The sequence below is a fragment of the Phragmites australis genome, chromosome 4 (genome assembly GCF_958298935.1).
Source record: "Phragmites australis chromosome 4, lpPhrAust1.1, whole genome shotgun sequence".
NCBI classification, from domain to species: domain Eukaryota; kingdom Viridiplantae; phylum Streptophyta; class Magnoliopsida; order Poales; family Poaceae; genus Phragmites; species Phragmites australis.
The window spans coordinates 49,911,096-49,927,761 of NC_084924.1; the positions used below are offsets into that span (position 1 = coordinate 49,911,096).

Consider the following 16,666-nt stretch of genomic DNA (forward strand, 5'->3'; position numbering starts at 1 on the left):
CTAATGTTGCAGCACGAGCACCTTGAGAACTGGCATAGACTGGGGTTGTATTACCAGCACCTCGAGGACTAACATTAATTATAGCTCTAGCATTAACCATGTGATTGTATGAACCATTCAACACATAAGGATTGTTTGCTTTAGGATGAATGCTTAAAGCAGCCTTTGACTTTGGATTAAGATCAAAGGGATATATGTTACTTCCACACCCACTAAAAATCTATTCTCTAAGCAAACGGGCCTCCAAAATCACGCAGTCATAGTCAACTAAAACAAATTCTCAACCTTCAGGGACGAACATTAGTGATAAGAGGACACCAGTACAGTATCTCTGTCTTGAATCAGGCTTTAGACATAAAGTGACCACACGACAGAGCTTTAAGCATTAAATGATAACACCTCTATCGTGAGACAGCAATTAGACATGAAGTGACAGAACGACTCAACTTTAACCATGAAATGATAACACCTCTATCGTGAGTCAATCTTTAGATAAGAAGTGACCACATAACGTATCTTTAACTATAAAATGACAACACATCTCTCATGAGTCATGCAATAGACACAAAGTGACTACACGACTCAGCTTTCATAGGAATCCATACCTCCATGCAGAGGCAACAATAACTCATACTAAACATTTGCAGAATGAAATGACCACATCAAGAAACAGCTTTCGCAAGGAATCTCTGTAAAGCATCAGTGTCACAACTTTTTCAGCTTTTACAGTGAATCCTATACTCCAGCCCCCAGTCAAGCCCATGCACTTAGTCCATGCGCTAGCCCCTAGCCACCATAAATAACCTCACTCTCATCCATGAATAGACCAGTCCTTCTTCAGTTCTCTCAACTGCAATATATTCCTTAGCTCCACCAAGCCCACATAAGAAACATTGAAAGATTTTCATCCCTTAGGGGGTCGAACTGCCGATGTGTTTCTGTAGTGACTCTTGCAGGCTTCGTTAGTCCTAGGACATCTTCTACACATATGGTCTACGCTTTTTCATATGTGCCAACTACCAGTACGACAATTCTCAACACGGACCATATGAGTACCCACCGATACAGCGATATACATCACTCATGTGGCACTTTCCATATGATTTCATGCATTGTCTTACTACTCTCTCATCTTCTTCATTTGTCTAGTCTCCTCCACCTCCCCGTGACTTTATAGAATGGCTGGATATGGAGCAAAGTGACGAACAAAAGCAGTGGATCCAAATGAGCATGCGGTGGAGGAGGAAAGCGTACGAACGCTGGGAGTACGAGCAACAACAGGAGGAACTATGGCTTATGCATCAGAAGGAGGAGTGTATGAGGAAGGCAGCGGGGGAGCGCGCCGTGGCTAAAGCTCGTGAGTATGAGAGGGAAAGGAAGTGGGAGAGGACCCGTCGCGCTAAGGCTTCGGGCCCCGATTCCCTGAGGAAGGGCAAATATCCCAAGTGCACTGAGTAGAGAGCATCTTTTGTAACCTGGTCTATTCCAAGGGTTTTTCAAAATTTGAGGTACCGAATACGAGTGCTAAATTTGTAAATACACCGATATATTATCTATTTTGACAAATACGTCGGTATATGTTGTCTATTTTTCCATCTTTGCCTCTCAAATGATGGCCTTGTGCTAAAAAACAAACATGTGAAGACAAAGCATTTTTATCATTTCATGTTGAGTTATTTTTATTCAAATTGAATTAAAAAGAGAATATCATATGAAATGATAAAAATGAGTATAAATAGAACATTACAAAGGAACTCACTTTTTCACCAAATAACGTAGGGTTGGAAATATTTTTATAAATTAGTACATCACATGAGAAGAATATTAGTGAATTTTTATAGATATTTGAGAATTTATTTGAGGTATTAAATATTGCTAGAATTTATAAAAGTTTACTTATTTGAAGAATTAAAATTAAATATTGGCTCAAGTTTTTTTGATCAAACTAATTATAATGGGTTGCTACTGATCTCTAGTTTGCTCATAAAAACGTTTAAAAATTTTGGACTATTTTTTATAAAAAAAATCATGAGTTAAATAAAAAACTTGCACTTTTTGACTTCTTAGTTTCTACTGTAGCTTCATAGCTTCTCGCAAGCACAGCGCACGACAGAGGTCGTATTCAACACTGTTAATCGTTTTTGGCACCTCAGACTGAATACATGGACTTTTCGGCACCAAATACGATGAATAGTCCTACATTCAGCAACTCAGATGTCGAATACAGTGGGATCGACCTTTTTCGGTGTTTGAGGTTCTGAATTCGGGTTTTTGGATTTTGAGTACCGAATACAGATGCTAGATTTATAAACACATCGATCTGTTGTCTATTTTATTAAATATACCGATATATATTGTCTATTTTTATATTTTCCTATATTGTCTATTTGAAAGGGAGAGGAAGAAAAAGATAAGTACAATCTCGGTCGGTTACACAAGCTATTTGGAAAAGAAAATCCACGTGTATGAACAATATGGTTTCTCTTTCTCAGAAGGGCTGCTGTGCTAGCCTTCAAATGGAAAGTGGGGAGAGAGAAGCACAAGCACAGCAGGGCAGACAGGGACGAGACGAGACGAGACGAATGGATTCCCTCCCTGATTAAGGTGAAGGCGGGGCCTGATCCATGATTAGCAAGACCACTTCCACTTTTGTGTTACGTAATTAACCACTTGCCTACTTGAGTGAGGGCGATGCGCAGCTCAGCTCCGTTCAAAGGAGTGTATAAATAGGATGAGAGGAGGAGGAAGAGGAGGAGGCGGAGGAGAGGAGTTGCGATGGTGCCCAAGCCCAACCCCTAGTTCCGACGACTCCCCTCGCCGACGCGGATGCGGCCCAGGGACTTGCACCCGCTCTGCTGCCTCCCCGTCGGGGACCGATGCTCTCCCCCTCCTCCGCAGCCCGAGGAGCCACCGGCCGTGGCCGGGGTGCTCTACAAGTGGACCAACATCGGCAAGGGCTGGCGCCCGCGCTGGTTCCTGATCCGCAACGACGTCCTCGCCTACTCCAAGATCCGACGCCGCTCCAGGCCCGCCGAGCCCGCCGCCGCCAGGCTCATTGGGCCCGCCGAATGCGGCGACGACCGCCCCATTGGCTTCGTGCATCTCAAGGTCTCGAATCCGTGCCCTTCTCAGCTTCCTTCTACTAGCTCCGCTAAATGCTAATGGCCCAGCACTACATAATTTTCTATGCCAAATTTCGAGTATCATTCACTAGTATGTACATTTCGTCTATACAAACATGGGCACACGGAAAAGCCAAACGATTATTTTTTTCTACCCAATTCGATCGCCCCTCCTCCGCGTGCAATCGAATCGAATCGGAGCAGCTGCAGGCTGCAGCGCGTGGAATGTGGAAGCATGCTACTGGAATAAATCGATCGAGCTGTAAAGTGGGTGAGGTTCACCAGTCACATCACTCACCCTACGCTGCTCAGTTCGCCCGTGTCGGCATCCTACCCTCAACTGTTCTCCTCTCCTCTTCTTCCACACCCCATCAGATTCAGAAGCCACATCTCCACGACGAGTGTTCACAAGTTTCCACATTTACAAAGATTGGCTAATGCCATGGTACCATCATTTTCCTCTTGGATAAATATTAGACATATACTTCTTTTCCTAAAAGATCGAATGATTAGAGAGAGACATGGGAATGACGAGGGGGTGCTTACTGCTTGATAAGGACTAGCTACTTGTGTTTCTCCTGGGAACCCAAAAAAAAAAAACCGATTTTTAGGAACTCTTTCATAGCAAGGAAACGTGATGTTTGCTGCAAATAGTGTGGGGGACCGTGGGTCCAAACACGGGGTTAGGGATGCTGATGGGCACTTCTCTGGAGATCACACACGGGCCAAATATATATAAGGTGTTCAATTTAACTTGCTCGGTGAACACTCTCCGTGGCGGGTTTTACATTTTACAACACGTGCGGTGAAAAATATCTCTCCAGCTGCCCATTCAGTGCTGGGCATGGTAACCAACCAACCAGCTAATTCTAGCTGTATTTCTTCTCTCGGCGTTTAAATGTACTCCTAGTTGCATGTTCTTGAGTAGTTGGGAATGTGAGGTGGTACTGCTCTACCATTTACTGCTGGTGAATCGGTGATGGGGCCTCGGCGTTGCATATTTTTGACTTGTTGGGAATGTGAGGGGCTACAGATCTCTTGGCATCCATTTACTGCTGGGAGACCTCTCTTTTCATATGAGTGTCACAAAAGGGTCTTGTCTGCTAGTATTGCTAGACTTCCTTCCTACAAGTACTAGTAGTATTGCACAATCACATTCGTTGATTTATCTAAGTGGGGTTGCTGATTCAGAAATCTTGCAGCTTTTGACGATAAACTTTGATTCATTCCATCCCATGATTCATCTAAATAATTACTCAATATGTTTTAAAACTGTATAATGGTTATATGAAAATTATATTATTAGATACATCACTGTTTTAAAAACACTTTCATAATATTATAACTTTATTAGGATATATTCATATAAAGTTGCAAAATATAATGGTCACAATCACGTCTGGGAGACCACGAAAAGCCAGTAACATCAAATAAAAAAGAACGTGTGGAGTGCAAAAAAAATATAGGGCTACCTCCCTGCCGGATTATTTTGATAAATTTCATCATTGACGTAGTGTAGAAATTCTGTACATATTTTTTAACCCACGGCTTTTAATTTCTAACATTATCATGTTTAAATATCTATAGAACTCCTCATTCCGTGAAAGTAAGTCAGATGATAGGCGGTTCTACATAATTACTCCGACCAAGACGCTGCAGCTGAGAACGGACTCTGCTAACGACCGAGTGGCTTGGATTGAGGCCCTTGTTTCTACCCGAGCTGAATCTTCTCCTAATGGGGGCTTATTAGACCAGAATGATGCATCATTTTCTGCAGTGAGGTTAAGGAATCGCATGCATGCAGATGGCCTTGGTGAGGAGATTATTAAAGATTGTGAACAGATTGTCCATTCAGAATTCTCTCAGTATTATGCACAGATGAAACAACGCTGTGAAGAATATTTGAGCTTTCTCGGCAGTCTTTCACGACAGCATAAGGTAACTTTCTAGCAGGATATGCCCACTGGTATTTTAGTAAAGTCATGTTGCCCCAGCTCTTTTCATAATTTATCAACTGTTGGATTAATGTGGACTGCAAAAGGAACTTGATGCCTAATTTACCACTTTAAAGTTTCGTTTAAACTTTCTGTGTTGCCCCCTCACCCTTTGGTACTTATGGTACCTTTTCCTCACTGCACAAACTAATGGTTACATCTATAAGATCTGTTTAGAATGGTAGATCCCCGCATTCCTTGTGAGTTATGTGATAACTGCAGTCCTTTGTTCCTACTTTGTTTTCATGATGCTGCTTGTTCAGAAGTTCAAACGTGCCAACTATAAGCCAAACATGGTATCTGCATATCTAGGAAAAAAAAAAAAAGAACTACTTTGACCTCACTGCAAGTTTCCTTCTACAAACGACAAGGCAGTGATTTCAACTTTCTATCTGTGCAAGATGTCTACTGACTTATTATTAAGCAGTATAGAGACCTTTTGATTTCTGTTAAGGATTTTCAGTAACATATTTCTTTCGGCCATATTCTCATCGTAGAACATGCATTTATGCCCTATCAACCAACTTGAAACTGACTGCTACATGTACACATTAACCTTGTTGATTATGTCACAATTTATCTTCATGGCTTCATGCTGATATACTGTTTTTCAGGCACTTAATGCAGATGATACTGCTAATGTCAGTGAGCCTCATCCACACTTGATAAAACCTGAGTACTCCTGCTCTGGACATGGAAAATGTAGTGGTACTCGATTTTTTAATTCTCTATTTTCCTTTATTGGTTATGCTTACTTTATTATCCCTTTTTATGTTCATGATGCATCTTTTCCCTGTATACTATCCTGCCAAAATGCAGTATGCCATATTTTTCAGTTGAGCATTAATGTTGAATAACATGTGAGCTTAAAATTAAAATTAGCTCTGTCTTCAAAAGATGCATGGTCGCTGCTCTTTGTATTTTCTGATTTGTTTCGTCAAGGTTTTATTTTCCCTTAAGCTTTAATATGTGTGCTCAACTTTTCATCAGAGAGCAGCAACACAGAATCTTCTGATGATGTTGGGCGACAAGAGTCAGATGAATTGTCGGATGAAGATGACTATCATTTCTATGATACAAGGCAAAGTTTCAGTGATTCAGCTGCAAGTCCTGATTTGAAGATGAAAATTTCAAATTCTAGCAAGGATGACTGTCTCTATGGTGATAAATTTGTAGAACCAAGGTCTGATATGGGAAATAGTGGGTGTTTGTTGCTGTCTTCAAAACACCGCACAAAGTTGCCCAAGCCAGTTGAGACGGAAAAGGGTGTTAGTCTTTGGTCAATGATCAAGGACAACGTTGGAAAAGATCTGACACGAGTATGTCTGCCTGTTTACTTTAATGAACCATTATCATCTCTTCAAAAATGCTTTGAAGACTTGGAATATTCTTATTTGTTGGATCGTGCATATGAATATGGCCTAAAGGTATTATTCTTCCCACCTGACAACTTATTAATTGAAGTTTGGACCTTTATTCTAAGTTTTCTTTAGCAGTTTTGACTTGGGCAGTAATCTCTATTGTGCTTCTGAATTCAGGGGAACAGTTTGATGAGAATTCTATATGTTGCTGCATTTGCTGTCTCTGGGTATGCTTCCTCGGATGGCCGCCCTTGCAAACCTTTCAATCCATTGTTAGGGGAAACCTACGAAGCTGAGTACCCTGAAAATGGAATCCGTTTCTTCTCTGAAAAGGTCAATTTGCCCTGCCTTTCTGTTAAATCGTAAGAGTTATGTTTGGTATCCTGGCACAAAGCAATGAACTGGCACTATTTAAATGAACAATGCAGATGTGTCGATTAGTAAGAAGTGACAAGAACATGCGCAAAACAAGTCAGTTTAAACATGCAGACCCTGTGACTAGTTTCTGAATCAGCATTTCTATTGAAAAGAATTCAGTGAGAATTGAAAGTGTTCTTGGCAACTAATTGTTGTAATTACATCAGTACAAATATCTGATTTTAGACCTGCAGTTATGAACTATACCTGGTGTTAATTATGTTGCTCCATTTCTGGTACCAGGTTAGTCATCATCCAATGGTCATGGCTTGTCATTGTGAAGGAAAAGGTTGGAAATTTTGGGGAGATAGCAATGTAAAGAGCAAATTCTGGGGGCAGACAATCCAGCTGGATCCTGTTGGTGTTTTAACTCTAGAATTTGATGATGGAGAAACTTTCCAATGGAGTAAGGTAAATATATGTTACTCAATTGTTGATGGCATGACTAGCAGACTGCTCAATAGATTCACCCATTTCCAATATCTAGTGTTCCATCTTTGTGCATATGCTATGACCTATATAATACTACCTTCAATTGGTAATGAGCTTCTTTAAAAACAAATAGTTCATCTTTTAATCTCTATACCAGGTTACAACAACAATTAATAACCTTATCATCGGTCGAGTTTATTGCCATCATCATGGCACGATGAACATAAGTGGGAACAGGGAATATTCATGCAAGCTGACGTTCAAACAGCTGTCTTTCCTTGAGCGCAACCCTCGCCAGGTAACATATCATAAGACCAGTTCCCATAACATTCCCATATCATATTGTCTGTGCGGATCTTACTAAAATATAGTTCTATGCAAGGTTCACGGATTTGTTAAGGATGTTAATGGTGCCAAGGTTGCAACCCTAATGGGAAAGTGGGATGAGAGCTTGTACTGCATCACTACTGATGATGCCTCCAGAGTAAACTTCAGTGCATTAGGTCCGAATGCAGATGCCACTCTGTTGTGGGAGAAAAATGAACCTTCAACTAATCCCACTCGATATAACTTATCATCATTTGCAATAACTCTTAACGAGCTGACACCAGAACTCAAGGTAGACCTGGTCACCTAGCATATTTAGATAATTATTAATTTTTTCTAAGCTCCACTCAAAATCATGAAATTTCAATTCTTTAGGAGAAACTTCCACCGACAGATTCAAGACTCAGACCAGATCAGCGACATCTAGAGAATGGGGAGTATGATAAAGCCAATGCTGAGAAGTTGCGGCTGGAGACAAGGCAACGGATGGTATATATTTCTTAACATTTTCGTACACATGTTCGTGAAGTATATGTCTTCCGATTTCCTAGTTCTTTAGTGTGTCAAGAGAGAGATTTAGTTTACATCTAAAATATACTAACTGAGACCCGCCCACCACTCTGCAATCGTTGGGAACATTGAATTGGATCAAATGTCTTATAACTCGCAAGTCTAAGTTACGCGGTTGGTGTGGTTTCGCATTGCTGGGAGCCAAGTAACTCATTGTAGGCAGGCTAGTTGCTTGCTCTTTCTGATGTTTGTCTGCTCTAACTGGAGCCGCTTTGTATACGTTTTCAGTCACGGAAGATGCAAGAATTCGGCTGGAAACCAAGATGGTTCCAAAGGGACACCGAAGATGGGACATTCCGCTATACAGGAGGGTACTGGGAGGCTAGAGAACAGGGGAAATGGGATGACTGTCATGATATATTTGGTGAATTCTCCGACAACCGAAAGTTGCAAGCTTCTCAGCCTGTTTAGCTTAAATATGTAGCTAATCTAGTACTCCCTCCTGTCATAAATACATATCGATATAGATAAGACACGGTCTTCAATATATAGCTTTAACCACTATTTTTTATTAAAATATATTTATAAAACCTATTGAATTTGTGATATTATGGAAGCATTTTTTAAAATAAATATATATATATATTTTAAGGTTTTCAAAATAAATATTTTGAAAGTTACTGTTAGTTAAAGTTTTAAAAGTTTGACCGAATCTTTTTCAAAATGATATGTATTTATTATCGGAGGGAGTAAATGTTATCATGAAAGAAATGAATCACTAGAAAATAAAATATATCTTATTACCGTCATATTGTTTCCTCATTTATGCAAATAGGAGCTCCCCCATGTTCTTCTTTCATATAGAACCAGGCGATATATGACTGAATGCGTATTTGTGTGCAAATTCTCCGGAGGTGCTAGCATTGTTGTTAAAGTTGTCAATAATATACATCTTTTTTTTCTTCCTCATGAGAATACTTCCCACTGTGCTCTTTTCCAATCCGTTCAATTCCTCTTTAGTATTGGATTACTAACTGTAGTTAACCTAACTTGTAGTGACTCTGTGACGATATCTTAATCAAGGCACATAAGAGCAAATAATCATCTCCGAGATGATATCATCATAAGATTCATTTGGTTTTTTTAAAGAAAAATGATATCATAATATTAATCGTAACTAAATAAGTTGAGGTGTTGGGAAACCAAACAGAGAAGTGGTTTGGTTTGTATGTGATGAGGTATTGATAACAGTCAATGTGTTTTGAACTTGGTTTGCATGTGTTTATGTATGTTTGTTCTTGTTCATGTTTAACTCGAGTCGGTGGTGTTTAGAATTGGTGAATTCTTCTCTGTACATAGAAGAATTACACGTATCGAAAGTTTCTGTGTGAACGTTAGATGTTCTGATGTTCATCGGAAGTTTCGGTGTGGGTAGTGTATACTCGTCGGATTATTTCTTGCAGAGAGTAATTTTCAGACGAAATTAGAGATCAATGCACCGGAAGGTGTGGTCAATGTGTTCGCTACACCGAAAGGTATTACCGGAGCATTTTTAGTGCCGAAGTAGAAATAAAAGCAAATATCGAATGGTCTGGTGATGGATTTTGAGAGTGCCGAAGTATTTTCTACATAGAGGAGATTTTTGGCATCAAGTTTTATTATATATGCTGGATAGTCCGATGCTGAGATTATGAACACTGGAGAATGCATCAGAACTTTTGTTGCAGAGATGTTGCAGAAGGGTGGTTCGATGGATTAGCACACACCGGATTATCTGGTGATAAACATGATATCACTGTAAACTTTCACCGGACTTTTTTTGAGCAAAGTTTTCCTGAAACAGATACTGTTACACTCACCGAATGGTCCGGTGTTCAGAAGCAGAACATACCGGAACATATGGTGTTCACTTTTTTGCAGGATGTGCTCTGAGTTGAAGTTTTTGATTTTATGCTAACCTGGAGATGTTTTGCAGTGTGGAGAAATGTGTTTGCTTGTTTTATGGTGTGCAGGTGACAGATCTAACTTGGTTGTCGACGGCGGGTGATCGGGGCTAAACGGGTGTTTGGTGCCAGATGATCGAAGAGGGCCGAGCAGAGTTAAAGGTGATCCTAGCTGTATACATAAAGGTCAAGCAAACCATTAAACAGAGGATGGAGATTGCGTGTTGACAAAGTCAAGTGAATGGGATACCGGTGCAAGTGACAAGACAACCCGAGAGATCGGGAGCGGGAGAGACTTACCGGCGGTCATGATCGCAAGACAGAGAACACGCGTCATCATCGGAGCACTTGCTTCAGGAGGAAACAAGTGGTGGCTAGTCACGCTTTGAGAAGCGTGTTAGGGGTTTTGTGGTTTGACCTTAAAATTGTGGGAGGACTGGAGGAGTACGTGGCACCATCGCGAAGCTTGCGTCGAGGTGAAGCTAAGTCCTAAAGGTGTCACGGCCGTCTGATGAATTCAGAAGAAAATAGACTAGAATGTCCTCGGTGGTAGTAGAAATATACCATAAGAGAGTGATATTTTAGGAAAAAGTTAGAAAACTTGGGGTTCAAATTTTTTAGGTCTATAAATAGAGGGGTGGGGCTATAGGAGAGGATGAACCATCCTTTGAGCCCCTTGTGCCACTCATATGATGCATCGTGTTAGGGTTTTAGTGGAGAGGAGGATGAGTGCTTAGCCTATGTAATAGTTGAGAGTTTTGAGAGGTAAATTTTTGTAATATATCTAAAATAGGGCTGATCTTTTTAAGTAATGAAGTTTATTTTGTTTCATATGTTTGAACTCTCCCTCTTCTAGTTTTCCTCTCTCGGTTCCCTTGCCTTGTGTGTAAGTTTTTCTTTTTCGGTTTTGATTTTTGTTTTTATTTTTGGGCTGAAATTTCAGCACAGTGTAAGTTTATTCTTCTTGTTGCTAGAGGTATAAAATTTACATACACACACTTATGTGATGAGGTCTTAAATTCTTCTACCTCTAGACAATCAATTTGGAGAGTTTAGTTGCTCAGTGTTCATTTTTTCTTGTTTTTTTTTAGTTATGATCTTTAGAATGCTAAGACATATAGATTGATCTTAAATAAAAGCTATGATTCATATATTATCCGTGTAGTTATATTGTATCGATTTTCTTTTATTAAAACTTCTCTCAATTTATACTTTAGCTTGAATTTTGAGGTGCGTTGGGTGATTCAAATAGGAGAAGGTCATCGATTTTGCAAGAAATTTGTTAAAATGCCTATTCATCCCCTTTATCGTCGTCAATTTAGTTCTTACACTTGGTATCAGAGTCAGTTTGTTCGTTTGTTGATCTTAACCAGCTTTGTGATCCGTAGACGACTGGGAATGTTCTGCTGTTTGATAATCGTGATTTTTTTACTGGAAGGTATGCATAGAGGCTTATCTTATATGCCAAGGAAGTGTAATATGGAAAGTAGTTGATTCCAACTATGAGATTCCTGCTGCTCGCACAACTCATATTCAAAAAGAACAATATGAGGCCAACAAAAAGGTCAAAAATATTTTGTTTACTAGTCTGAGTCGAAATGAGTTTGACAGGGTTCAGCATCTCCGTACTGCTTGGGAGATCTGGAATACTCTAAGTGTCTTTCATGAAGGTACTAATCAGATTAAGATCAGATATCAAAGCACATACAATCAAGAATACCAAATATTTATGCAAGACCCTGGAGAGTCTTTGAATGTGATGTTTGCTTGTTTTGATGGGATTATTAGCAATCTTCGATTAACTGATGTTTTGTCCTATTCTGATCATGAGATCGTCATCAAACTTCTCTATGCTCTTGACCGTAACATATGGAAAGTGAAGATCTCGAGCATTGAAGAGTCTCTAAGTTACGACATATTGACTTATGACGAGCTCTTCAGCAAGCTCAAATCCACCGAGATAGCCAAGGTGGCTCGGATCGGTCTCAGAAATCCCCTATCTCAGAATATGGCGTCGGTTTTTAGATCTGGTGGCAGCAATCAGTCTGCAGCTGGTTTTTCTTGTGCTAACACTTCATCGAGTAGATTTGCTTTGTCTTCCTTGGTTTTTGTCACAGGAGCAAGTGAACGCGCTGGATGATGAGGACCTTGCGCTGATCATGAAGAAGTTCACCCGCTTCTACAACAATCGCCGAGACCGGAGGAGGGTGGTTCTCGTGCCTGCTTTGAGTGCGATGACACTACCCACTTCAACGCGGACTGCCCTAAGCTCAAAAAGAGGGAGAACGGTGAGGACAACTACAACAAGGACAAGGAGAAGAATAAGAAGTTATTCTTCAAGAAGAACCGTGACAAGATGGCCAAGTTGGCTTGTAGGGCGTTCGTGGCGGCTCTCAGCGATATCGATACTTCTTCTAGCGATGTGGAGAGCTCGGAGGAGGATGAACCGCAAGCTCATTTTACTGATTCTGTATTTGTTGCTTTTTTTGAGCCCTATGATATTGGACATGCTTTATCTAATTTGAGTTGGGTCAATGCCATGCATGAAGAGCTTAAATTTTTTGAGAGAGATCAAGTTTGGATTCTTGTAGATCCACTCCTAATGTTCACACTATAGGCACAAAATGAGTTTTCAAAAACAAACAGAGGGAGGATGGGTCTGTAGTGAGAAACAGGACTAGACTAGTGGCTCAGGGTTTCACTCAGGTTAAGGGGATAGACTTTGGAGAGACTTTTACACCCGTAGCTAGGCTAGAAGCCATTATGATCTTTCTTGCATTCGCGGCATCTAAGGGTTTTAAGTTGTTTCAAATAGATGTCAAGAGTGATTTTCTAAATAGTTTCATTCAGGAAGAGATCTATGTTAGGCAACTCCGGGCTTTAAGCACCTCAAATACCCACATAGAGTTTACAAGCTTAGAAAGACTTTGTATGAGCTTAAGTAGGCATCTAGAGCTTGGTATGATAGGTTTAGTTATTTCTTGCTGGAATATGGGTATCTGGTGATGGACATGAGATCACCAGACCTCTTTTTTGAGAGCAAAGTTTTCCTATAATAGGTAGTGTTACACTCACTGGATTATCTGATGTTCAGGAGCAGAGCACACCGGAACATTCAGTGTTCACGTTTTCTAAGTATGGTGAAATATGTTTTCTTGTTTCAAGGTGTGCAGGTGACAAATGCAACTTGGCGGTCGATGTCGAGTGATCGTGGCTAAGCGGGGGCTTAGTGCCAGACGATCAAGGAGGGCCGGACGGAGTCAAGGGTGATACTAGTTGTACACATGAAGGTTAGGCAAAATATGAAACGAAGGATAAAGATGACGTGTTGATAAAATCAAGCGAAAGGGATACCGGTGCAAGTGACAAGGCGGCCCAAGGGGTCAGGAGCGAGACAGACTTGCCGGTGGTCAAGATCGCAAGACAGAGGACATGCGTCATCATCGGAGCACTTGCTTTAGGAGGAAGCAAGTGGTGGTTAGTCACGCTTTAAGAAGCGTGCTAGGATTTCGTAATTTTGTCTCAAAACCGTGGGAGAACTGGAGGAGTATATGGCACCATCGTGAAGCTTGAGTCGAGGCGAAGCTGAGTCGTAAAGGCACCACAGCCGTTCGATAAATGGAGAAAAAAATGGATTAAAATGTCCTTAGTAATAGGTAGAAGTGTACTACAATAGAGTTATTTGAGAAGAAGCTAGTAAACTTAGGTGAGAGTACTTAGCCTACGTAATACATGAGAGTTTTAAGAGGTAAATTTTTGTAATCTATCTAAAATAGGACTGGTCTTTTTGAATAATAAAGTTTATTTTGTTTAATATACTTGAATTCCTCTCTTTCTAGTTTTCCTCTCTTAATTCTCTTGACTTGTGTGCAAGTTTTTCCTTTCCGGTTTTGATTTTGATTTTTGTTTTGGGGCTGAAATTTTAGCATCTCGTGATTTCATTCTTGTTGCTAGAGGCATAAAATTTACAAACACATGTTTATATGATGGGGTCTTGAATTCTCTTGTCTCTAGACAGTCAATTCAGAGAGTTTCGTTGCTAAGTGTTCTTCTTTTCTTGTGTTCTTTGGTAGTTGTGATCTTTCGAGTGCTAATACATATGGATTGATCTTAATAGAACATACAGTTCATATGTCATATGTGGAGTCGTGTTGCCTTGATTTTCTCTTGTTAATTTTTTTTTAATTTTTGCTTTCGTTTGAGTTTTGAGGTACGTTGGGTGATCTAAATAGGAGAAGATCATTGATTTCGTAAGAAATTTATTATAGCGTCTATTCATCCTCCCCATCTAGTCGTTAATCTCGTTTCTATAATTAGTATCAGAGTCAATTTGATCACTTGTTGACCTTAACCAGCTTTGTGATCCGTAGGCGATATAAAGAGAAGTGGGATGATTCCGCTGTTTGATGGTCATGATTTTTCGTAGTAGAAGGCGCGTATGGAAGTTTATCTTCTAAGCCAATGAAGTGTAATATGGGAAGTAGTTGATTCCAGTTACGAGATCCCTGCTGCTTGTACAACTCAGATTCAAATCGAACAATATGAGGCTAACAACAAGGTCAAAAATATTTTGTTCACTAGTCTGAATTGGAATAATTTTGACAGAGTCTGGCACCCCCTACTGCTCGAGAGATTTGGAATACTCTGAATATCTTTAATGAAGACATTAATCAGCACATACAATTAAGAATATCAAATATTTATGCAAGGCCCCAGAGAGTCTTTGAATACGATGTTTGCTCGCTTTGATGGGATTGTTAGCAATCTCTGATCAACTGCTGTTTTATCATATTCTGACAATGAGAGAGCGATCAAGCTTCTCTATGTTCTTGACTGTAGTATATGAAAAGTGAAGATCTCGAGTATTGAAGAGTCTCTTAGTTACAACAAGTTGACTTGGAATGAGCTCTTCAGTAAGCTCAAATCCACCGAGATAGTTAAGTCGGCTTGAGCTGTTTTTGAAATCCGCTGTCTCAGAACATGGTGTTGATTTCTGGACCTGGTGATGATAATTAGTCTGCAATCGCCTTTTCTTGTACCAACACTTCATCGAGTAAATTTACTTTGTCTTCTTAATTTCTATAAAAAAGCCAATAAACACATTAGATGATGAGAATTTTACGCTTACCCTAAAGAAATTCACTAGCTTCCAAATAAGTTGAGGTGTAGTACCTAACTAGTACATCTATCGCAAGACAGGTTTTAAGTGTGTCGTGTTCTAGCTCCCAGAAGCTAGCTGGCAGATCGATGCGTGCATCCGTAGTAGATGGTTCACGTGAAGCCGTGTGGTGTGGGCAGCCCTTGACTTGGATGCAGTGCAATCGCTAGCACGACATGATTGAGAGAAAATAGAAACTTTCTATCCTCTGCATCTTTCGATGCACATATGACATATATATCATGTATGACATATCACTCAACACAAAGCATATTGCAACTATTTCTGGCGAAGAAATCCATGAAGATAACCTCCCATGCATATTACACCATATTTGTGTCCTTCCTTTCTTTCACCTTCAATAATTATATCTAAATATCTCAGTAAGTAGGTATCTATAAAGATCACTTGCATAAATGATATAATGTTCTTTTTATAAAAAATGATATTATTACGGTACAACCATATAACCTAATACAGAAACCTAATACAGAACGAATAAGATCTTTTTCTTTTATGTAAGACTATTTTCCCATATTAGTCCCCATCATATGAGATATGCTCTAGATCTATTACTCCTAGAGCCATCATCATAATCCGCCAAATATAGCAAACCAGCGGAAAGAGATCCTCTATTGTCAAGTTATCAATATAGGAATTGAACAATGATTTGCATTAAGAGGCCTTCTCAGATGTTACATCACTCGTGGATAGTAGAAATCGTCGGTACAGTAAAACAAATACTATTACCACATGAGTGTGCTACAGTATTACGCCAGAGAACTAGAGACCTCTCACAAATCACTGCAACGTATGCTACAGTGATATGCATTAACTTCGTTACTCCGTGTCCCAAACTAGCCACAAGCTACAGCTAGTTGCTGCTACTTTTTCCTGAATCTTGATTTCTGAGTAGAAAATTTTGCACATCTTACCTACCAACACTTGAACGTCATAAAGTAATTGTCGGTAGAAACTGAAAGCTTATCGATCCGCTTGTATCTTTTCAATTATTAGTGTGTTCTACTTCGTCAAAAAAATATTAATGTCATCTAATTGTTGCTTTTGTCTGCAGAAATGTGCTGTGCTGGAGCTGCATTGGTCATCACCATTATCTGGACTCTGGAGTTGGAGAGATCGGCCACCTGTGGTCTGGTGCCGTGTTGCTAGAATAAAAGTTGTGTGCGATCCGTGGTGATGGTGTGTCTGTGTCTGTTTAGTTTCAGTCGAGTCGGTCCTGCTTCTGTAAGCGAGAGGAAACAGGTTTATCTGCCTTTTGGTGAGCTACCTGATTGAGCATTCGCCATCTGTGCATGTTCTTCAGATGGGAATGGAGTGTACCTCTGTACTGTACTGGGATCCTTTCTTCAATCCGAGTGGCTTTTATATATCATCCATATAT

General features: G+C 40.0%; 1 protein-coding gene across 1 annotated transcript; it reads left to right on the forward strand.

Moving 5' to 3' along the window:
• The first annotated feature begins 2,540 nt into the window (after window positions 1-2,540).
• LOC133917147 (oxysterol-binding protein-related protein 2A-like) lies at window positions 2,541-8,972 on the forward strand. The gene is made up of 10 exons (XM_062361149.1): window positions 2,541-3,108; window positions 4,710-5,060; window positions 5,731-5,824; window positions 6,107-6,543; window positions 6,655-6,810; window positions 7,138-7,305; window positions 7,484-7,624; window positions 7,709-7,945; window positions 8,029-8,142; window positions 8,452-8,972. The coding sequence occupies exons 1-10, from the start codon at window positions 2,827-2,829 to the stop codon at window positions 8,632-8,634; spliced, it is 2,163 nt and encodes a 720-aa protein (XP_062217133.1). The 5' UTR covers window positions 2,541-2,826; the 3' UTR covers window positions 8,635-8,972.
• The last annotated feature ends 7,694 nt before the right edge of the window (window positions 8,973-16,666 follow it).